Source organism: Cajanus cajan, chromosome 7 (genome assembly GCF_000230855.2).
Source record: "Cajanus cajan strain Asha chromosome 7, NIPB_CcT2T_4, whole genome shotgun sequence".
NCBI classification, from domain to species: domain Eukaryota; kingdom Viridiplantae; phylum Streptophyta; class Magnoliopsida; order Fabales; family Fabaceae; genus Cajanus; species Cajanus cajan.
In genome coordinates, this window is record NC_138523.1 from 6,723,033 (window position 1) to 6,745,837 (window position 22,805).

At 29.7% G+C, this 22,805-nt stretch overlaps 1 protein-coding gene across 1 annotated transcript; it reads right to left on the bottom strand.

Annotated features, from left to right (window-relative positions):
• Positions 1 to 9,036: 9,036 nt before the first annotated feature.
• On the bottom strand, positions 9,037 to 9,339 carry LOC145949784 (putative lipid-transfer protein DIR1). Its single transcript, XM_083060665.1, has one exon. The coding sequence runs from the start codon at positions 9,337 to 9,339 to the stop codon at positions 9,037 to 9,039; it is 303 nt and encodes a 100-aa protein (XP_082916791.1).
• Positions 9,340 to 22,805: the final 13,466 nt, after the last annotated feature.

Genomic DNA, 22,805 nt, shown 5'->3' on the forward strand with positions numbered 1-22,805 from the left:
CTTCCCCACGCGTAACCGACTCCCTTACCCAACTCTGGTTGTAATGGCCAAAGTTGATTTATAAAATCAATTGCCTTATCCCTTTTTCCAATGTTTTGAGTAAAACATTGGTGGCGACTCCACGAACCCTCCTTTTACGAAAACCACTAATCCATGGAGGGTCCCGCTTGGGATTAATATGGATTGGTGAGACATTTTAATAAATAAATTGGATAAGATCGACAAGGTCTCAGTTTGAGAACAAGTCGTTCTAATAATCCAATACATTTTCAAAACTAAAATAATAAGCGAGCTCGACCGTCTTCGCGACCGCCGAGGCCCGTTTGGGCCGGTGGCGACAAGTAAAAATTAGGAACTCAAATTTACCGTAATTCTTAAAATCCTAAACCGATTAATGGATTAGCCTTGCCTCATAATCATGTTGCTTCAGCCAATTCTAGTAGAGAAGAGAGAAATTTCGTGCGAGAGAGAGAGAAGAGAAGAAAAGAGAATAGAGAAATTGAGAGAAACTTGTAACATAAGTAAGCTCAAATCTGAAAAATAAGGGAAAAGTTAAGTGCAAAGAATCATTACATATATTTAAAGACAAATTAATGGGCCTAAACTAAGGGCTCAGCCCACTAATTACACTCCTAAAGCCTAATTAGCTACAACTAAACAGTTTCAAGACAAGCTGAAAGTTTTAATGCAGGGCAGCGATCTTGAGGCGCGGTTTTGGGCCTGAAAACGTCTGAATTGGGTTTTTCTCCCAACATAGAATTTGTAGATCTCCCTTTTATCTTTCCAGGGACACAAAGTTTTCCCAATTCTGAGTTGTATGGCTCCATATATGATCTGCACAAGAAACTGTGTCAAAATAGGAAATTATTACTGGAATTTAGTAAAATTTACAACTAAATCCTAAATGAGTCACTAACACAAATATAAACTAATACATAAATATATGACACTAAAATAAATCAAATAAGGCAAAAACATATAAAGACATATGTACTAAAATATGACTATCAGTAGTCTTTGTGTTTGAGATGAACAAGTATAAAACACTTATGCCACTTCGTCTGTTGATTTCTAGTACTTCATTTGTCATAGCTTCTGCCATTCCACTACTAATTCACTGCAAAAGTGTGACACCCTTACTACCCCAACACATATATTGTAATAATGAAAACTTACAAATAAATTTTTCAATTTTGGTAAAAGGGTTCACATGAGAATCTTCAAAATTATTCTTCAATAACCACAATAATAAAAATGAAACGCAAGAGTTTACAAATTGTTTTCAAAATAACATTTACAGTTCCAAATTCATATAAAAACCTATGTTCTAAAACTCCTCTGCCCCGATGTCACAATATTAGAGCATCCCCACAATTCAACCTTTGGCATTCTAGATGTCACTCGTAGCCAGATATTCCTCACCTAAAACATCCACAATTTTTACGGTAAGAAAAGAAAACATCCATATGTAAAGCACATACACAACAATGTAATCTCATTACATAATAAAATATTTACAAGAATTTCTATATATCATAACTCTATCAATCATGCATCATATTCACTTCATAATTCGCAATCACACCCATTTATCTCAAATCTTGCAATTAACATTATCATTTCACATTCATAATTCACATAATCTTACAATTAACACTATGCCAAGGCCACGCCACAACTGACATAAGTGATATGGGTTAATTGTCTCACTCATCCCACACCATGCCAAGGTCACGCCCTCCCTGTAGCATCACTTACCCAGGGGTCGTGCCATCCCTAGTCATTGATGTGAGGAACCACAATCACACCACATTCCACACAATCTCTTACAATTAACCCTATGTCAGGGCTGCCATATTTGACATAAGTGATATGTGTTAACTGTCTTACTCATCCCACACCATGCTAGGGTCACGCCCTCCCTGTAGCATCACTTACCCAGGGGCCATGCCATCCATAGTCATTGATGTGAGGAACCACAATCATAATCATATTCACATCCATACAACATCTCATCTCATAGCTCAAATCCATACACACATCAAATAAGTCCAAAATAATGGGTTTCATACACATCAAACAATTCACATCTAACTCATCAATTTTTATCAAATAATATAACAATAACATTCATAAATTAATATAATACTCAACGGAATTACCAATTTAATATAATTTCAACATAAACAGTAAAACCCTCAATTGGTCCAAAACCTAGCTCACAGGCACTTTTCTACAATTTCGTTCTCTCTCCCAGATCATCATTCTTACAAATTTATATATTTCTAATCCTCAACACATACAGAATCTAATGGTATCATTAATTCCTCAAACAGAAATAATCCAATTTTTCCAAAACCTAACTTACAGGCACTTTTTCTATAATTTCGTTCTCTCTCCCAGAGCATCATTTTTACAAATTAATCATATATTCATAGTCCTAAATATATACAGAATCACATCAGACAAATAAATCTCCAAACAGAAATAATTATAAAATTACCCATAATCCTACGGGCTCTTCCTCTACCCAATTCCCTCATGTAACTCTACATATAAATAATCCCCTTTTCCCCGTACCTGGATATGTAGAAGCTGAATCTACCCAAGATCTGGTTGGTCTCCCTCGCTGGGTTCCCCTTGGTCTAAAGCAGAAAGTAGAGGAAAAGAAGAGAGAGCAGAAGAAAAGAAATCAGAAAATGACAGGTGTGCTTTTTGGGAGTGGCAGAGAGCTCAATTTATAGGCCTCAAGCTTCGCCAGAACGGCCTGTTCCAAATTCGGAACGGCCCGTTCTGGACCATAAAAACATGGGTAAAAATCACATCCAGAACGGCCCGTTCTCAAACCAGAACGGCCCGTTCTGGTGTGCATTTATTACTCACAACTACCATAGCCTGTTCCCATTTAAAGTTTAAAGCAGTTTTTTAATAGTTCGAAACGACCCGTTCCAACTTGAGAACGACCCGTTCTGGTCTATTAACTCACATAAAATTTGGTAGTTTGGAACGGCCCGTTCCAATTCTGGAACAGCCCGTTACAAGCCACTAAATCACATACCTTTTGGTAGTCTAGAACGGCCCGTTCCAATTCCGGAATAGCCCGTTCCAAGCTACTAAATCACCCCTATACCTTTATAAAATTATCAAAATACCCTCAATTAAAATAAATAAAAAGTGAAATAAAAACTGGGGTGTTACAAAAAGCATGAGTTTTTGATATATACTCTTCAACCCCCTTCTGGTGTGTATCTTTTTCTCCAACAACCTTGTATTAAAGGTCATAGATTTTCATATTTTTAGTTTTAGTAGTAAGGTAGCAAATAGCAAATGTGTAGGTGAAGTTAGCAATTGGACCTTTAGTGGGCCTAGGTCAAATTTTATATATTAGGTTTGTTTTTCTCCATTTAATCCAAGGATTTGATTTAGCTAGGTCTCACCATCATTTGGTGAACCTAACTAAACCAATTCCAGGATTTTTGGATTGGATTAGATGAAGGAAAGCAAGTAAGGCCGCCTTACTTATCTTTTGGCTGAATTTTTGGTAGCTTCTCCAACACACTTGCCACTTGGCTTGCTAAGGGGACAAGGAGACATTTGCTACAACGTTGCTACAACGTTTAAGCATAATATAAAAGAAATATTAAAACAAACTTCAATATTTAAAGAAATATAATGACTTGATCAATAAAAATAACTATAACAAAGTTAAAGATGAAAAAATGTTCTATTAAATAAAAAAAATTACCTTTAAAACTTTTACATTAAAAAATGTTTTAAAAATACTTAATTTAATTTCACTACAAAAGAATGTCATATAAAGACACACAAATTATACTAATACAATACTTTTTACTAAAAATTATTTTTACTTACAGCGTAGACTATAAATACAATATATATTAGTATATTGTTAAATAGTGTAGGTATAGGCTATAGTAGCACACACATAACTATTCGAAACACTTTTTGTATCAACTTTTAAACATAATATAATAAAATTATCAAACAAACTTTAATGTTTGAAGAAAGATAATGACTTGGTCAATAAAAATAACTGTAAAAAACTTAAAAATGAAAAACATTAGAATAGACCTATTAAATGAAAACATTAACTTTAAAACTTTTGCATTAAAAGCTTATTTAAAAATATTTAATTTAATTTCACTACAAAAGAAAGTCATATAAATACACAAACTATAATAACACAATACTTGTTACTAAAAACTATTTTTACCTATAGTATAAACTGTAGATACAATATATGTTGGTATATTGTTAAAAAATATAAGTATAAATTATAGTAATACAAAAAATATGTTATTGAATTTTATTTAAAATAAATAGTACAAATTCTTGAGGCGTGTGATGACATTGACCTTAATGACTTATCGATGACATATGCATAAGCCCCACAGGATACAATAGGATTGTCTTAGAGAATTTTATAGAGGTGCCAAAGTAGGCCAACTCGACTCACATGGGTTGGCTCACCACGGGTTGGTGCTTTAAACAGGTCAAACTAATCTGACTCACTTTTTGGTGAGCTAGAAAAATTTCAACCTGCCTCAACCCACCATGGTTTGGTGGGTTAGGTGGGTTAGGTCTACTGATTTAACCAATGACCTACTAAAACAATATTTTAACCAAATCGGTTATCAATGATAACACTACAATAGACCTAAAATATTAAAGACATTACATTTAAGACTTTTATATTAAAAACTAATTTTAATATATTTAATCTAAATTTTAAATTATAAAAAAAAATTCCAACTCTGTGAAACTACAAAATGTTCTTACACATCAATATCAACCAATAGGATGCATTCTATACAATGGCTCAAGATGTATAGACAGTTATTTCTGATGCCTTTGAAACTAAGTTGTATTATGTTATTAATAAACGATAATTGAATGTTCTTTTTATATCTTCATTGTTGTTGAAAAATGAAGGTTAAATCTTACTTTTAGTCCTTTTGTAATACAAAATCCACACTTTTTGTCTCCCAATTTATAATTGTACAAATTGGATCCCTCAATTTTATAAAATTCACAACTTTGGTCCTTTCATTAAAATTTCATTTGTTGATCATTAAAATTATAATGTTGGTTATAACCTGATATTGGATAAATGATGTGACAATTAATTTTTTTTAATAATATTTAAGCTAAATTACATTTTAGTTCCTATTTTTAATTACATTTTCATCATTTATAACTTTTTTTTAAAAAATGGAATTAAAAGTGAAATTTAGCAACAATATTTTTAAATATTAATTATCATTTAATGTTGTTAAGTCAAAAGAAGATCTCTCATACTTTATAAAGTTTTAATGATGACAAAAACTACATAAACAAGTTGTAAAAGTCTTTGTTTTAGACTGAGTAAGGCGAAGTAGTATCTGTAAGATGAAGCTAATTAGGCGAAGCATACAAACTTTCTCTAACGATCATTATTTATTATGACTGATGAGTTTAAGCATTCAAATTAATGCTTTATACCTTAACAAATCAAAATTTGTTGTCTTGAAACTCGTATTCTATTAAAAAGTGTATAAAAGCATGAAGAATAGTAGAATAAAGGACAAAGATTCTGGATTTCATGGAAAAGGCCTTGAAAAATGACTACATTCTCACCTATACACTGACTTTGCTTCCTATTATTCTCGCTTTGCTACTTTACTCTGATAAGTACCTTGATTTATCAAAGATAAGGAGTAGGTTTAAGTGAAAGGCATTAATTGAAGCATTTAAGGGACCAATGGATACTTCCCCTCTTTAAAGATTAGACAAAGGAGTAAGACGAAGCAGTTCTATGAATCATGTAACATCCCAAATTTTCTACTAACACAATGGTTAATTATTATTTATTTTTATATTTATGGAGATTATTTTCTTATAATTATTTTAATTAATTAAATGAGTTTTATAGAATATTTTAGAGGTTTTTAATAATAAATATTTACGAAAATTATTTTTTAATATTTTGAATTTTAGTAGCCCAGAACGGGCCGTTCCAGAATTGGAACGTGCCGTTCCAAGCTACTAAAATGCCCTACAACCGTAGTTGGGAACGGGTCGTTCTGGTTTAAAGAACGGGCCATTCCAAATATGGTCGTTGTGGGTTAGAATGCAATCCCAAAACGGGCCGTTCTGGATGTGAATTTTGAGTATGACGCATGAGTCTAGAATGGGCCGTTCCAGATTTGAAACAGGTCGTTCTGGCCACTTCTGAAGTCTATAAATAGAACACTCTGGCACTCCTAAAAGCACACTTTTCATTTCTGACTTCTTTTTCTTCTACACTCTCTAAAGAGTAAGGGGAGCCCAGAGGAAGAGACCAGCAAGATCCAGCTTTAGTGTCATCTTTTGCTTATCCGGGTAAGAGGGGAGTGAGAAACCTAGCTCGGGGGTGTGTTTGGGGGTGTGGGAATAATTGTTGGGTAGTTGGATTGGCCCCCAATCCCTTGTCTGATGCATGCTTCTAGGAACAGATAAAATATGAATGTTTTCTGTTTTGCCATCTGATTGTTTTGTTGGGTTTCTTGTTGGATGTGATGTGTAGATATGTGATTGATTTTGAAAATGAATATGTTTTGATATGAATTAGAGTGCTCTATGGGTTCCTACAGGAAACCCTATGAGAAACAGGCAAAATATGAATATTTTCTGTTTTGCTTTCTGATTGCTCTATTGTACTCTTTGTTGAATGAGATGTATGAATATGGGATTAATTTTGAAAATAGATAAGTTTTGATATAAATTAGAGTGCTCTGTGGGTTCTTTTGGAAAACCCTAAGGTAAAATTAGGAATATGATTTATGGATGATTTGAGACATTATATGTAAAGTTGATGATGTCTTCATGTTTTGGATAAGTTCTTGGTATGATTTATATATTATTTTGATGTATATGATTACGAGAAGTTTCTTATATGAGACTATGTGAATATGATGTGAGAATGTGAAAGGTGAACATATGATCTGTGATATGACATTGTAAAATAATGTGACATGAGATATGATGAGATGTGAAATGTAAAATGTTGAGTCAATGAAATCGTGAATGTGTGACATGCATCATTTGCATTTATGAGCTAACCAGGTGTACCTTTTGGTCACCACGTGATGTAACCTGCTAATCAGGTGTACCTTTTGGTCACCAAGTGATGTAACCAGCTAATCAGGTGTACCTTTTGGTCACCAAGTGATGTAACTAGCTAATCAGGTGTACCTTTTGGTCACCAAGTGATGTAACAAGATAATCAGGTGTACCTTGTGTCACCAAATGATGTAACAGGTGTACCTTGTGTCACCAAGTGATGTAACAAGCTAACAAGGTGTACCTTGAGTCACCAGTGATGAAATGATGAGAAATGAGATTATGAGACACGTGACTGGTGCCAAATGCATTTATGAGTCAAGTCCATGAGATCATTGCATGATGAATGATTGTGCATGTGTTACTGTTGTATGTATAATTGGAATTTGTACTTAAATAATGTGTAGCTATACTGTGCTTGTATGATTGTGTGTGTTGCCTAACTGTTAATTCTACACTTGGAATCGAGTGAGATGTTTGTCACTCGTTGTCCTTTTTATGTGTTTAAAATTATGTTACAAGTGATCATCAACATGAGGATGTTGGTGATGAGGCTTAGGCTTCAGTTGGGCATGCTCTGATAGGATATGTGACATCGGACATAGCTAGGCATAATTAGGATTTCATTATTGTATTTTATTTTGGAAGAACTCATGTTTCATTTTTCCGCATATGATCATTTTTTAAGTTGATGAATGTGAATTCTCTACTCTCATGTTATTAGAATTGTTGTTTTAATTTTAAAGATTTTTTTAACCCAATAAGATATTTCTTTTAATTATTATATATTTATGCTGGGGTAGAGGGTGTCACAAATCAGACTCAAGAAGTTGCAACGATCTTCTCTTTCAAAGCTACTATATAAGAAACTCTAAAAATCATAAGAAGATAGAGAAGCACATATAGATAACAAAAGTGTAAATATAGAAAAAAAATATTTTTGTACTCATCTTTTAGAAAATCTTCTTCAAGAGTCTTATGTATTGAAATGATTTGTTGTGATCACGTTTAAATGAGACGACAACTGCAATCTTGTAATACCTTCATAGCCATTGTTATAAGGTAGATCTCGGAGAGGCTTGCTATAAAAGAATACTTGAGTTTGAACTTGGAATGACTTATTTAAAAAAGAATACTTGGGTTTGAGCCTGAAGAGGCTTGTCTATAAAAGAATACTTGGGTAGTGACTTGAAAAAATTAGTCAAAGAACAGTTGTTTCAGCCAAAAGTGGCTTAGTAAAATAATACTTATTGTAACTTTGTTGAAAGTTAGTAGAACTCAATCTGATTGGACTGATAAATGGACATAGCCTCGGTGGTTTAGGTGAACTAATATAAAAATGTTGTGTTTTATTGATTACTCTTACTAACCCTTTGTTTGTTAAAGATACTACTTCATGAACTTGAAAATGTGAGTTTTTGATATACACTATTCAACCCCCCTTCTAGCGTCTATCTATTCTCCACAAATGTATCTAATTCTAGACCATGATAAATCTTACAATTTTAATAATCAACGGAAAAATATTCAATGTGGGAACTAAAATTGTAAACTTTATAAAACTTGGGGGCATTTAAATTGCATAATTAAAAATTGGGGAACTATAATTGTGAATTGCATATTATAGGAGAACCAAAAGTGCAATTTAGCAAAAAAAAAGTTAACAAAAAATTAACATCATTTCTTGGTTGTCACTTTTTTTCTCTCTTTTAAGGATGGCGGTGTAATTGAAGGTGCAACAACATGATCTTTATATGACTTTACATATAATGTGGATTGACATTTCATCAAGTGCATTGTAATATCCATGATCAATTGCTTTATTATTATTATTATTATTAGAAGAAAATAAAATGGATAAAAAAGAAGCACATAAAAGATAATAATTTTATTTTTATTTATTTCATATGCCACACTAAAAATGGGTAACTAAGACTAACATTTGGGAGGGTTAGGAATGTTGCATTTGGCAGGCAATTGAACAGCGAGATCAGGATCAATGCCATACAGAGGTAATAAAGGGGAGTTCTTGTAAGTGCATAAGCAAGGCAAGTTGGCATGTGAGAGCACATCACAACATTCTTTGGAGGGCGGTGTTGGATTTGGAGGCGTCGCTGCTGGTTTGCATTTCAGTAAATTATCTACTGATACATTGCATATGGTTAGCCCATTACTAATGTCAATGCCAATCATTAATGTCACAATCACCATCACTAGCATTCTCTGTTGTAGATCCATTTTCTTTGCTATTTCTATTTGTTATCTTTTAGCCTAACTTTATATCCTACCAAAGGATTTCAAAGCCTCCTTGTGACCCTAGGATAACTTGTCACTCCTTTTAGGTCACTCATGGCATCATCGCGGCTTTATAACATGTTCAGCACATGTGCCCATAGTTGAAACTGAATTAGATAATCAATTAAATAATGTTTTCACAATTTAATAGTAGGCCTAAAATCAGTGACGGATCCAGAAATTTTAAATAGTCGGGGTAATATTTATTTATATATTGTAGTATTAAAATTTTTATGTATAACTTTTATAGACATAAATATATATCATAATTATTTTTTACAAGTTTTTATATCTAGGATTACAATTAAAGATGAAAATAAATTAGGTTAGACTAGATTTTATTATAATTTAGTAGGTTTGAACCTAACTTTCTTTAAAAATATATATCTTAAGCAGTGACGGATCCAAAAATTTTAGATAGTGGGAGCAATAATTATTCATATATTAATATTAAAAATTTTACATATAACTTTTAAAAGTATAAAAATATATCATAATTATTTTTTTTATAAGTTTTTATATCTACGATTAGGATTAATGATGAAAATAAATTATGCCAAATTAGATTATATTATAATTTAATAAGGTTTGAACCTAACTTTTTTAAAAAATACATGTTCTAAATATGACTTATTTATCTGTCATAGACATTTTTCAAATGTTTAGTTAGAATTACAATCCTAAAACCTACTTTATAATAATTTAATATTAATAATAATATAAAAATAAATATATTAAATTGTATAAAAATTAAGTTTAATTTATTTATGATATAAATATATTTTTAATATCTAATATAAATTTTAAAATGATAATTTATTTTAAAATATATTTTATAATATATTATAAATAGAACATAAATATTATAATATTTTCTATTTTGATTTTTTTTAATCAACGTATATAATCTTACAATCTTTACTATTTTAATTTTTTAACCAATATATACACTTAATAGAAAGCAGAAAATGTAAACATATATGTTGTAAATTTTATTTTATTAAAAATTAATTTTTTTAATATATTACATTATATATGTGAGCATTAATATATATATATATATATATAGATAATATTATAATTAAACTTTAAAAAAAATTATTTTGTTATTAAAGAATACTCTTTATCACATATGAGAACTAATCTCTTTTAAAAATTTGACAAATATCAAATAAATTAACAATTTTTTTAAATTTATATTTTATATATTTAATAATTTAAATATATATATATATATATATATATTATAATTAGAATATAACTTTTTATTTTTAAAATACATATTTTTTAAATAAAAAATATATGTATGTAAAATGGTAGTGGGGGGCTGGGGGCAAGTGTCCCCACTTTTGTCTAAGTAAATTCGTCTCTGATCTTAAGTATGACTTATTTATCTATCAGACATCTTTTAAATGTTTGGGTACAATCTTAAAGACCTATTTTATAATAATTTAGTACTATTCAAAATATAAAAATAAATTGTTAAATTTTATAAAAATCAAGTTTAATTTATTTATGATATAAACAGATTTTTAATATCTAATATATATTTTTAGATGATAATTTATTTTAAAATATATTTTATAATAACAATTCTAAATGAAACATAAATCTTCCGATTTTTCTTGTTTTGATTTTCTTTAATCAACATATACAATTTTACTATTTTTGATTTTTTAATCAACGTATACAATAAATAGAAAACACAAAAGGTAAACATACATACTACAAATTTTATTTTATCAAAAATTGTTTTTTTAATATATCACATTATATATATGAGTATTAATATATATATATATATATATATATATTAAACTTTTTTTTTAAAATTGATTCATTATTAAAGAGTATTCTTTATCACATAAGAAAATTAATCTCCTTTAAAAATTTGATAGACATCAAATAAATAAACATTTTATTCGAATCTATATTTTAAACATATGATAATTTAAACATACATATTTATTTTATTAAAATATAATTTTTATTTTTAAAAATATATTACTTTTTTAAATAAAAAAATATGTATGTGTCAAATAGTAGTGGGGGCAAGTACCCCCACTCTCCAACAAGTGTATCCATCCCTGCCTAAAACAGAAAATATTCAATTTAGAGCTATAAAATGAAGCTCAAAATTTGTGAAAGCCCAATTTTTCAAGTTTTTAGTATGTTTTTGGTTAAGCTCAAATAGGGTCATGCTTTAAGGACATGTTTGGTAGTCAAGACTCAAGATAAGGTAGGATATTATATAAAATATGATAATAGTAGGATAAATAATAATACTATCACATATTTAGTGCACATTATGATAAGAAACAAACTAAATCACATACAATTACAATATGTGTTTTGTATTTAATATATTCTATTAAGATATTATATAAATTATATTCAAATAACAAAATTTATGTTTCTTTAAAACTACGTATAATTTTTAAAAGATAAGTTTTTAATTTAATTACTTAAAATGTTTATATTAAAAATATAATTTTATCTAGATAATATGAAATTATTTATAATATATATTTTTTAAATTATATAAATTTTTTAAAATTATAATAATTATTCACATATTTTCTAAAAAATATTTAAATAATGATTTTTTTATTTTAATATTATAGTTAATGATATAGTTTAAATTTACATGTCAAAATTTGTATTTATATATATATATATATATATTATAAATTAATATAATATATTTTATATGTTATAAATTAATATTTAATATTATATATGTTATATTTATTTGTTATTTTGTAAATAATATAATAAAATAAATGACGTGATATATAAAGAGAAGTGACCAAAGTTTATCTCATTGCTTTTAGCTTAACTCTCCCTTAGAATAAGAAGTATGCTAGAAAAATAAGATAAGATAAGAAATAGTTAGGACTATTATATTCTAAGGATTTTTTCATTTCATCGATTGAATTAATGTAGTGCATTTTGTCAAATCTATTTTTTGCACATCTGAATAAAAAAGAACTCACTTTTATTCTTCACTGATCGATGCTCTTAGAATACCAATTAACATTTTACTTTTCAAAATTATTGGATTGAAAGTGTGAGGAAAAAAATAATTAAATGCATTTCAAAATGTTTTTAATGCATTAATTAGGTATGTTAAATTTGACTAAGGTATTAATGAATTTTGAAATGTATTTAATACATTTCATATTTAAAAACTTGTTTTCAAAATATTTACTTTTATTAAATAAAATAATAAGGGAAAAAGGTGTGACACAACCAAAGAGAGGAAACAAAAGTTAACAAAGAAAAAGAAAATCTAGAGGTTGGGCAAGAAAGATAATACAAGAAAGTTTTCGAATTAGGCTTAAATATATTTTAAATTCATGTAAAATAGGTAAATTTTAATTTTATCTTTATATATTTTTTTAACTTTTCTAAAATATAGAACAAGTATTTTTAGTCTTTATTATATAATTATTTTTCACTACTATTAGTTTATTTAAAAGTCAAGAGACTATGATTCACTACTGTCAGTGATACAAAGTTAGTATATAACACTTTTATATTGTTTGATAGATCTTTAAATAAATTTTATTTATCTAACTTAAAATCATTTTTAGGAACCAAAAATAGTGATTTAATATTTCAGTATGATGAAAATTAAAATAAAATATTTTACTAAACAAATAAAAATTTACTTATTTTAAATTGTCCAAAATATTTTTAATGACTAAATATAATATTTACAAATTTATAAGAAGAAAAATAATGAATTTTTTTAAATATTAAACTTATAAATTTAAATATTTTTTATTTTCCTTGCAAATTAAAATTGGCAGGAAAATCTGCAGGAAAAGTTACCTGCGAATGTTTTCTACGATTTAGTAAACATTAGTTGCGAATTTATTTTTGCAAGAAAATCTACAAGAAACAAAATAAAAATCTTCAAATATTTTCTGCAAATTTTTACCATGAAAAAAAAATCTATTAAAATTGTAGCAAAATTTGCAAAAATTTCTTGTAGATTATTTTTCATAAAAAAATTTGTAAGAAATATTTTAAAATTATTTTTTGCAAATAAATTCATAAAATATTTTTGTGAAATTTTTATCTCTAGAATATTTGCAAAAATATTTTGCGAATATATTTTGCAAGAAAATTCGCTAGAAAATGACACTTTTCTACTAGTGGTGATTCTCGTATAGGAACAAAGGTAGTATTATACTACTTAATTTTGACTATTACAAAACATTAATTTTTAATTTTGACTTCATTAAATTTATTAATTTTTTAAATAGAAAAAATCTTTAAAAAAATTCTAATATTGTTATCATGCAAATATTATAAATCTTGAGCTTGAATATAATTTTTGGTTCTTATAAAATGAGGATTTTTTTTTTGGTCCCTATAAAAAAACTTCAAGTTCCACATCGATTGAAAATAAAACAATTAAAGAGTATATAAGTTAGGACAACACTTATTTTACAAGTTGATTTGTATGGTTGAGTGTTAGGGTTATAATTAATCTACAATCTTAGAATTTAAGAGATTATGTATCACATGTTGGAGGCGTGGAAACAAATGATTCGGATGAATTGATCGTGAGCATTTGAAAGTTCAAGAATTATGGATAGAATTTATAGTAATTTCTTTAATTTTTTCATAAAAAATATTCTTGCAGATTTTTTTTCGTAAAAATTTCTTGGGAATTTTAAAATTCGCAAAAACATATTATTCACGAAGGTATTAGCTGCAGATAAAATTTTGCACAAAAATTTGTAGGAACAAAGTTTTCTTGCGAATTTTTATGAAATATTCGTAGGAAAAATCGCATGTAATAAGAGAAGTTCTAGTAGTGCACATATCCAATTCATTAATATTAAGAAAAGTAGTTTATCTTGTTGATAATAATAAATTTGTTGTATTTTATATTTTTTTCAAAATTATTTTTGTACTACTTTACACTTAACTAATACACATGTCTCTCTTAAGCAATTAGAATTTATGTCCTTTACCACTTTATCTTAATTAGTATCACTCTCCTAACCTATTAGGATACATGTCTTTCAAAAAGATCTTAATTAGTATCACTCTCCTAACCTATTAGGATACATGTCTTTCAAAAAGGTTTATAATTAATATATTTTATCAAATTAAGAGAACATGTTTTAATTAAAATATTTTTTCTAAAATAATTAATATATAAACATTATGAATTAAATTTTATATAAACGAAAAAACAATGCTCTTATAAATTCGAGTGGAGGTAACATTAATGCATTTTATATTTATTTTCAAAACTTCTATAACGCAAGATATTGACTATCATTTTCATTATTTATTAATGTATTGAATATTTAGTTTCAAATGTATCTATTATATAAATATATAAATAAAGAAAAAAACTTTTTTCCTCCAAAATTCTCTTCAATAATTTCATTCTTTTTAAGACTTACTACTAATAATTTTTTCCATAATATTTTTAATAGATAAATATTATTATAAAATAAACTGTAACTAAAAGTAATTAAAAAAAACAAATAAATATACCAAAATAAATGGAAAAATATTTTAATGAATGGATAAAAATATTTTAGTAATTATTATTCATTATTAGACTTTTATAAAATATCATCATATAATAATAAAAGTTGAATAAAAATATTTTACCAATTACTATTTTTCAGAAAATCCAAGTTATACATTATAAAAATTATTTCTGTAAAATAAAAGGAAAAATTGGATAAAAATAAATATATATTTTATGTAAAAGAAAACTATTTTTTTTAAATCTTTCAACTAAATTAAAATAAAATAAAATTCATCATAGTACTATAGATTTTGTTATTCACAATCAAAATTACTATTTTATTAGATTACATTTCCATTTTAATATGATTACTAACAATTACAAATATCTATAAATATATAATTTATAAATCTATAAATAATATAAATAGAGCAACTTCTACCGTGACATCCTCTCAACCTCATGCATAATATTATGAAAATAAAATTTTCTAAAAAGAATATTGAATTAAATAATTCAAAATAAAGGTAAAAGGTTTCACATTCTAAATAAAAAATTGAAAAGACTAAACCAAACTATTATAAGAATTGCATAAACTTGCTTAAAGGAAATAAACTAAATTCCTTGTGTAGAAAACATAAAGATATCCCTACTAACCCCGATGTCACAAGTATCAAAGCTTCCCCTTCTATGAACTAAACTCCTCCAAAAAGGAGGTATCCTACAATCACAAGAAAAACATGGGAGTAAGAATATTTCCCACTCCGGTTACCAATGTGGAATAATGATGGAAGAGCATGGACCAAGAGTCCACTACTAGAGCCATGGCCAGGAGGTTACTTGAAGATTTGACTGCTTTAGAGCTTGGTGGGCCCAATGGTCTTGGTGGGCCCAATGGTCTTGGTGGGCCTAGGGTACTCTTCACATGGACTTTACAATGACCACCATGTTACTATCTTTAATAAGCAGTACAGGATTTACTTTTCTTGGTCTTGTATTTTGGATCACTTAGAATAGGATTTTGGGCCTTAGGCTTCATGGGCCTATTTTTGGGCTTTTATGGGGCTTTAGGCTTTTGGTACCTTATATTGGGCTCATTTTGCTTCTTTTATTATTTCATTGATTATATTTGATTGACCATTGTATTTAGGACATTAGAATAAGAATATTGAAGGATTACTTAAATAGGCAAATAATGTTAAAACTAGGTTTCATTTGGAAGTCATTTAAGTTGAATTTAGGTCAAATGTTTTAAGCCATGGGTGACTGAAGCTGTGCACACCCAAATCAATCCTAAATGCTTGCTAAATGAAATATAAATGCATGATGGAGCCTTGATTGACAGCTATGCACATGGGAGTTGAAAATTTGAATTCAAATTTGCATTTGAATTCATATTTAGGCGCCAAATGTGAGTCTTGTAGCTTGGCGTCAATGATGCATGATCTGTGCCTATTTAAGTAGCTCACCTTCACTCTTGTATTCACTTTTGATATATTGAGAAATCTGAAAATTCCATTCAGCCAATTCTCTCCAAAAGTCACCATGAACCTTGATTAGCTTTAGGAATCTCTAGTACTTCTAGAAGAATTCCGTGAGCAATCCTTTGATCTCTTAAGCAAGAGTGCTTCCATCTTGATTTGTATCAATCCAAACCTAATCATCATCTAGTCTTCCTTCTCTAGAATAGCAATAAAGGACAAAGATCTTGTGAGGAGAAAGGCTTAGGAGGTTCTTCATTTCACTTCTCCTACCTAACTCCATCATTTTTGTATCTAGAGAATGGTTGAAGTCCTTGAGGTTAGGTGATTCTTTTCACCAATTGAATTCTGGAAAATTGTGTTCTAAATTGTCATTTGAAGTTTCCTTGATTGGATCTAATTTTTGGAATTTTTTTTATAGATCCAAATAGTGTGATTGCACTTTTGATTCAATCCGCAATCACATTGGTGTCTAGGAATCTACTTGTGCCAATTTTGAGTTGTTTGAGTCTTGTTCTACTTTGTTTTGATTGATTCGGTCACTTAAGTCTAATTGCATGTTTTTTTTTTAATTTTTGAATCTTTGAAGTTGTCTAGAGTCATGTGTAGTCCTTATTTTGTCAAGAAAATTCAAGATACGCTTAGTTGATCTCATTTTGAAATTGTTTGATTGAACTTTAAGTTTGGCCGAGACTTGTTTTGCTTGGTGCTTTGGTGCTTTTCAATTTTACATGCTTGAGTTCATGTCCATTATTAGATCATTAATGGATTCTTAGCGTTAGGTTTCCATTGTGTTTGATAAGTTTTCAAAGTCAAATTTGCTTCCAAAAATTTCATCAAATTTCTTGTGATTGTTTAAGTGGAACTTTTACTTCTAGTGCATTGATCTAGCTAGATTCAAATTCTGAAAAATTTAGTGGCTGAAAATAGAGGAAAAATAGAGAAAAATTGAGTTCAAAAGATTTAGAAAAAGAAGAAAAGGAAATACAAAAAGAATCCAAAACAACATTCATTACTAGTGCACTAGAACTTGAGATTTTCACTTGAAAGTTGCTATAACTTGTAGATCCGATTCTTGCTATAATTTTTTGCGTGAATTTTTGGTGTAAAAGGAAATTAACTTCTATGGATTTTCTTCTCAAAATTAGATGAACAAAGTGTTAAAAAAAAGAGAGAAAAAATCAAAACAATTGAAAAAGCCAAGAAGGTAGAAAGAAAAGAAAGGTGACTAGTAAAATGATAGATGAGGTTAAAGAAGCTCAAGAGTTAGATACTTTCTTAGAGAACCAAGTGGAGAGGATTGGAGGGGTATGGATATCCCTTTTCGAGTGGGAGTTGATGGTGTTTTAAGGTTCAGGGATAGAATCTATGTGCCTAGTAATCTCGAATTATGGAAAATGATCTTACAAGAGGGACATAGGAATACTCTTAGTATTCACCCGGGAGTAACTAAGATGTATCAAGACCTTAGGGAGATGTTCTGGTGACCTAAGGTGAAGAGAGAAGTAGAGAAATTTGTGTACTCGTGTTTAGTATGCCAGAAGCCTTTAGGACTTTTGCAGCCTTTAGGCGTCCTAGTTTGGAAGTGAGATGGTGTGTCGATGGACTTGGTTGTAGGTTTTCCTGTGATGCTTAAAAAATTTGATTCTATTTGGGTTATAGTGGATAAACTCACCAAGGTTTCTCGCCTTATCCTTATTGATATTAGATATTCTTTAGAGAGATTGATAAAGTTGTACATCAGTGAGGTAGTGAGGTTACATGGGTTTTATTACTAGTATAATTTTTGATAGGGGATCGAGGAGAGTGCGACCTGGGAATTTGAGAGCCAAATGCAAGAGTTCTCGATGTTAATCTTAACAGGTAAATTTCGAGGATGAAATTTCAAAAGGGGGACGGGGGAAGAGTTCTAACACCCCGAATTTCATATCTTATAATAAATAGTATTTTAGAAATTATTTTCACATTTAATGTATTTATTTTAGAGTTTTGAATATTATTTAATTAGTTATATGAGCTTTATTTTAATTATGTGACATGATTTGTAGTTATTTTTTAACTAGTGGAGCTGGAGTTGTTTTTATGAAATGTATTTTATTATTAATAATTATGTTTAAGTTATCTTATAAAAGGGAGAAGGTATGTTTAATATTATTATTATTATTATTATTATTATTATTATTATTATTTATGAGAAGGGAAGGAAGGGTGTGTTAGTCTTTTGTTTATTATTATTATTATTATTATTTATTTTATCAGAAGAAGTTATCAAGGATTTTCTCATTTCATGCTCTCACTTCTTCTCATTCCTTATTACGTGCTTTCTGCTTTGTGCTCTGGAGAACAAGAAGAACCAAAAGAGGAACAATCAGATGTGCTCCGTCTTCTAATTATCAAGGTAAGGGGGGAGTGAAAAATCTCGCTCGGGAGTGTGGGAATAATTGTTGGATAGTAGGATTGACCCCCAATCCCTTGCTTGATGCATGCTTTAGGAACAAGCAAATTATGAAAGTTTTCTGTTTTACTATCTGAGTTTTCTATTAGGTTCCTAGTTGGATGTGATGCATGAATATGTGTTTGATTTTGAAATTAGATAAGTTTTGATATGAATTAGAGTGCTTTGTGTGTTCTTGTGGGAAACCCTATGAGAAACAATTAGGGGTATGATTTTTTGACAAGATTTGAGGTAATTTACATAAAATTGAGTATGGATTCGTGTTCTGGGTGTTATTTGAAGTGTTTTTACCGATTGAATGCTATATTTACGTGATTGGTTATGAAATATGAAAGATTTCGTGAAGTTAAGTAATGCAAGTTCGCGTTGGGGCGCCGAGCGCAGTTCTTAGCACCGAGCACAGTTTTTAAGCCAGGCTTAGTTTTTTTAAGTTGGGCGCAATTTTTTTAAGCCATGCGCAGGAAAGTCTCACCATGTGGATTTCTCCACTTTAGGCGCGACATTTAATTTTCCGGGCCCGCTTAAGGGGCGCTGGGTAGGATTCTTCGCATTTGGTACGACATTTAATGCGTCAGACACGAGTTGGGGCGCATCAGGCGTGATCTCTATGATGTTTTACATGCTTTATATCTTGTTTGAAGGTACAAATTGTGTGGGAATTGCCTTATTACTATATTAACATAAGTGATGTGTTTTATGAGCATGATGAGGACAAAAATCTCCAAATGATGATCTTATAAGTATGACTATGAGAAATGTGAAATGTGAAAAAGTGACATGAGACATGATGTGAATTATGTGCTATTGTGAATACTATGACTATGAGAATGTGAAACATGCTTAAATGATATAAGACATGAAATTCCATGACAAGTAAAGTGATGAGTCCATGAAGTGTGAATGTGTGTGACATGCATCATATGCATCTATGTGAGGGGTATGATATGAAGTATATCGTTAGGGAAGACCCTCCTTGTGTAATAGCTTGGGGTAGTCCTAGGGGATAGTGCAAAATGGATGTCTCGATTTTGCCCATTTGTGAGCACGAGACATAACTTGCGCAGCTTCGCTATCCCGACCAGACCCAAGTAGTACATCTTTCTAGTTGAAAGTGTATGAGTAGCTCCCTACATGTATTCCTAGACTACCTTAGGTGTGTTGTTTAGGCAGCATACCAATGATATATGATATGTGACTGGCGCCACATGCATGCATTTATGAGTCAAGTCCATGACTTCATTGCATGATGAATGACTGTGTATGTGTTACTATTGTATGTATAATTTGAATTTGCACTTGATTAATGTGTAGCTATGGTTGTGCTTGTTATGATTTGTGTCTGTGTTGCTTGATTGTTATTTTTACACCTGAATCCGAGTAAGATGTTTCTCACTCCCTTGTTTGCTCTATGTGTATTTTTATTATGTTGCAAGTGATCATCAGCATGAGGATGTTGGTGATGAAGTTTAAGTCTCATTATGGGGCATGCTATGAAAGGATATGTGACATCGTGGCTTAGTTAGGATTAGTTTAGGAATTTAGTTTCTTTCTTTTGTTTTGAAAATCCTTTAACTTTATTTCTTCTATAATTTTTGCAAGTGAATTATAATTATACATGCGAATGTGAATCCTTTACCTCTTTGTTATTTAAGAATTATCTAATTGGGAAAGTTCTTATTCATTCTAAATTTTATCTTACAATTATTGTATATTATGTTAGGGTAGAGGGTGTCACAAAACCAAAAATTCACTAAGTGTTGGATCTAGCAACTAGAATCAATTCTTTGTGTCATTTTCAAATTTATTTTGGTTTTCTTAATCTACTCTAAAACCTTTCTAGGACCTTCTTTTTTGAGTGCTAGCCATTTATTTGAGAGTCTTAATTTCTAGCTTTGGTGTCTTGTTTGGCTATCTTTGAGTTTTTTAATATTTTATCTACTCCTTTTGGTATAAGCTCTCTAATTTCTTTTTGTCTTTGTCAAGTTTTCAATTCATAAAATTCCAGTGTTGGAAGTGGTATTAAACTCTTGCAAGGAGATCAAACATTGACTCACAAAAACTAGAAGGCAAGGATTGTTAACACTAAGACAAGGAACTTGAAAGAAATTTGATCAAAACGTTGTCCTAGCCTTCTAAATTTCCTTCACAAGAGTAATTACACCTTTCTCTGTGAGGAGCCTGTTTTCTTTGAATAGTTTGTTCATTTGTGCAAGTCAAGAAAAATTAAAAAGAATTCCATATTAAAGATGGATTTAGAGACTAATTCTAGTTTCTGGAAAATCTGTAACAACAAATTCGTCTCTAATTCCATCGCAAATTGTTATTTTAGGCTAGTTTAAAGTTTCTTAAAATTTTCTATATGTTAAATTAACTGTAATAGCTTGGAGGGAGTATTAAGAAGCTAGTCTGGTATAACTCTATCCTAATAGCCTTCTCACGTGTAGAGCTTGTGGAAGTGGCTTGAAAATCTCATATGTTATTCAACCATCCACATAGGATCCAATTAGTTCATGATTTTTCCTTCTTAGCTATTGTGTTTAATTCTTTGTATATATATCTTGATTACTGTACTTAGATTTGAATAGTTTGTGTAGTTTGATTTTGTTTCACGGATAGAAAGAATTCAAGAAAATTTTTGAAGAAAAAAAATCATAAGCATCAAAGTTTTGTGAAAAGATTTTGGAATTAAAGTTAACATAAGGGGGTTTAGTAATTTCCACTTGAAAAGGCTTGGTTATTAAGTGGCTCTTAATAGCTCACCTCCGTTGATAGTGTAATTTGTACACTTAAACCTCCAAGTGTTTAGTTTTATTCCTCAAAAACAAAAGTCTAATTTGTTTTGCATTGCATTTAAAAATTCTTAGAACTTAACCATGAGCAAACATTCTCAAAGTGGTAGTGACTCAAGCTCTCCAAAAACCATTTCTCACATTGCTCAAGAGCTTAGGGCACTAAAAATTTGGAAGAAACAAGAGGTGTTTGCTAAAGAAAAAGAAAGAATTGAAAGAGAAGCACACCTTGCTATTCTTGAAAAGGAGATTCGATTGGTTAAGCAACAAGAAGAAAAACTTTTGGCTAAAATAAAACAAAATAAAAAAAAAAGAAAAATAGCAAAGGTTCCTATAGTTCCACAAGCCTTGAGGATATAGGAAGTTTGAATATAGATGAGTACTATCAACCTACCCCTAGAAGAGTCATTAGAGAACCTAAGGTAAGGGAATCACAAGTTGATCTCCCTTCCTTTCATGGAAAAGAGGATGTGGGTGCCTACTTGGATTGGGAAATGAAAGTGGAGCAAATCTTCACTTGTCACCAAGTAGGGGAAGAAAGAAAGGTTCCCTTAGCCACCTTAGCTTTCTAAGGACAAGCTATGTATAGGTGGACAACCTTAGTTAGGGAAAGGAGACTCCATAATGACCCACCCATAGAGTACTGGAATGATTTAAGGAGTGCTATGAGAAGAAGGCGCATTCCTTCTTATTATAGTAGGGAGCTTATGGATAAGCTCCAAAGACTCCAACAAAAGAATATGAGTGTGGAGAAATATGGACAAAAAATGGAGTTGTATTTGATGAGGGTTAGGATAAGGGAAGAAGAAATATTGAACTTTGTATAAGGGTGGAACAACAACCTTTAAGAAGAAATTCTTTCAAAAAGGATAAAACTCAAACTATTTCTTTTGTCAAGAAAGACTACAAGAGGGAAGGAAAATTTTCAAAATATGGTAATAAAGAACCCTCCAAGAATTTTGCAAAAGACAATGAATAATGAAAAATAGAAAGGAAAGAACACTTCCGCTCATAGTAATAAAACTAGTGACATCAAATGCTTTAAATGTCTTGGAAAAGGCCATATAGCTTCTCAATATCCTAATAAGAAAGTCATGATTTTGAGAGGACAAGACATTTATAGTAGCCAAGATGAATAGGAGGCTTCTAGGAAGTCAACCTAGTGATTCTTATATTTC

Excerpts from the sequence above, each read along its gene's own strand:
- LOC145949784 (XM_083060665.1), bottom strand. The coding sequence starts at position 9,339 with ATGGATCTACAACAGAGAATGCTAGTGATGGTGATTGTGACATTAATG.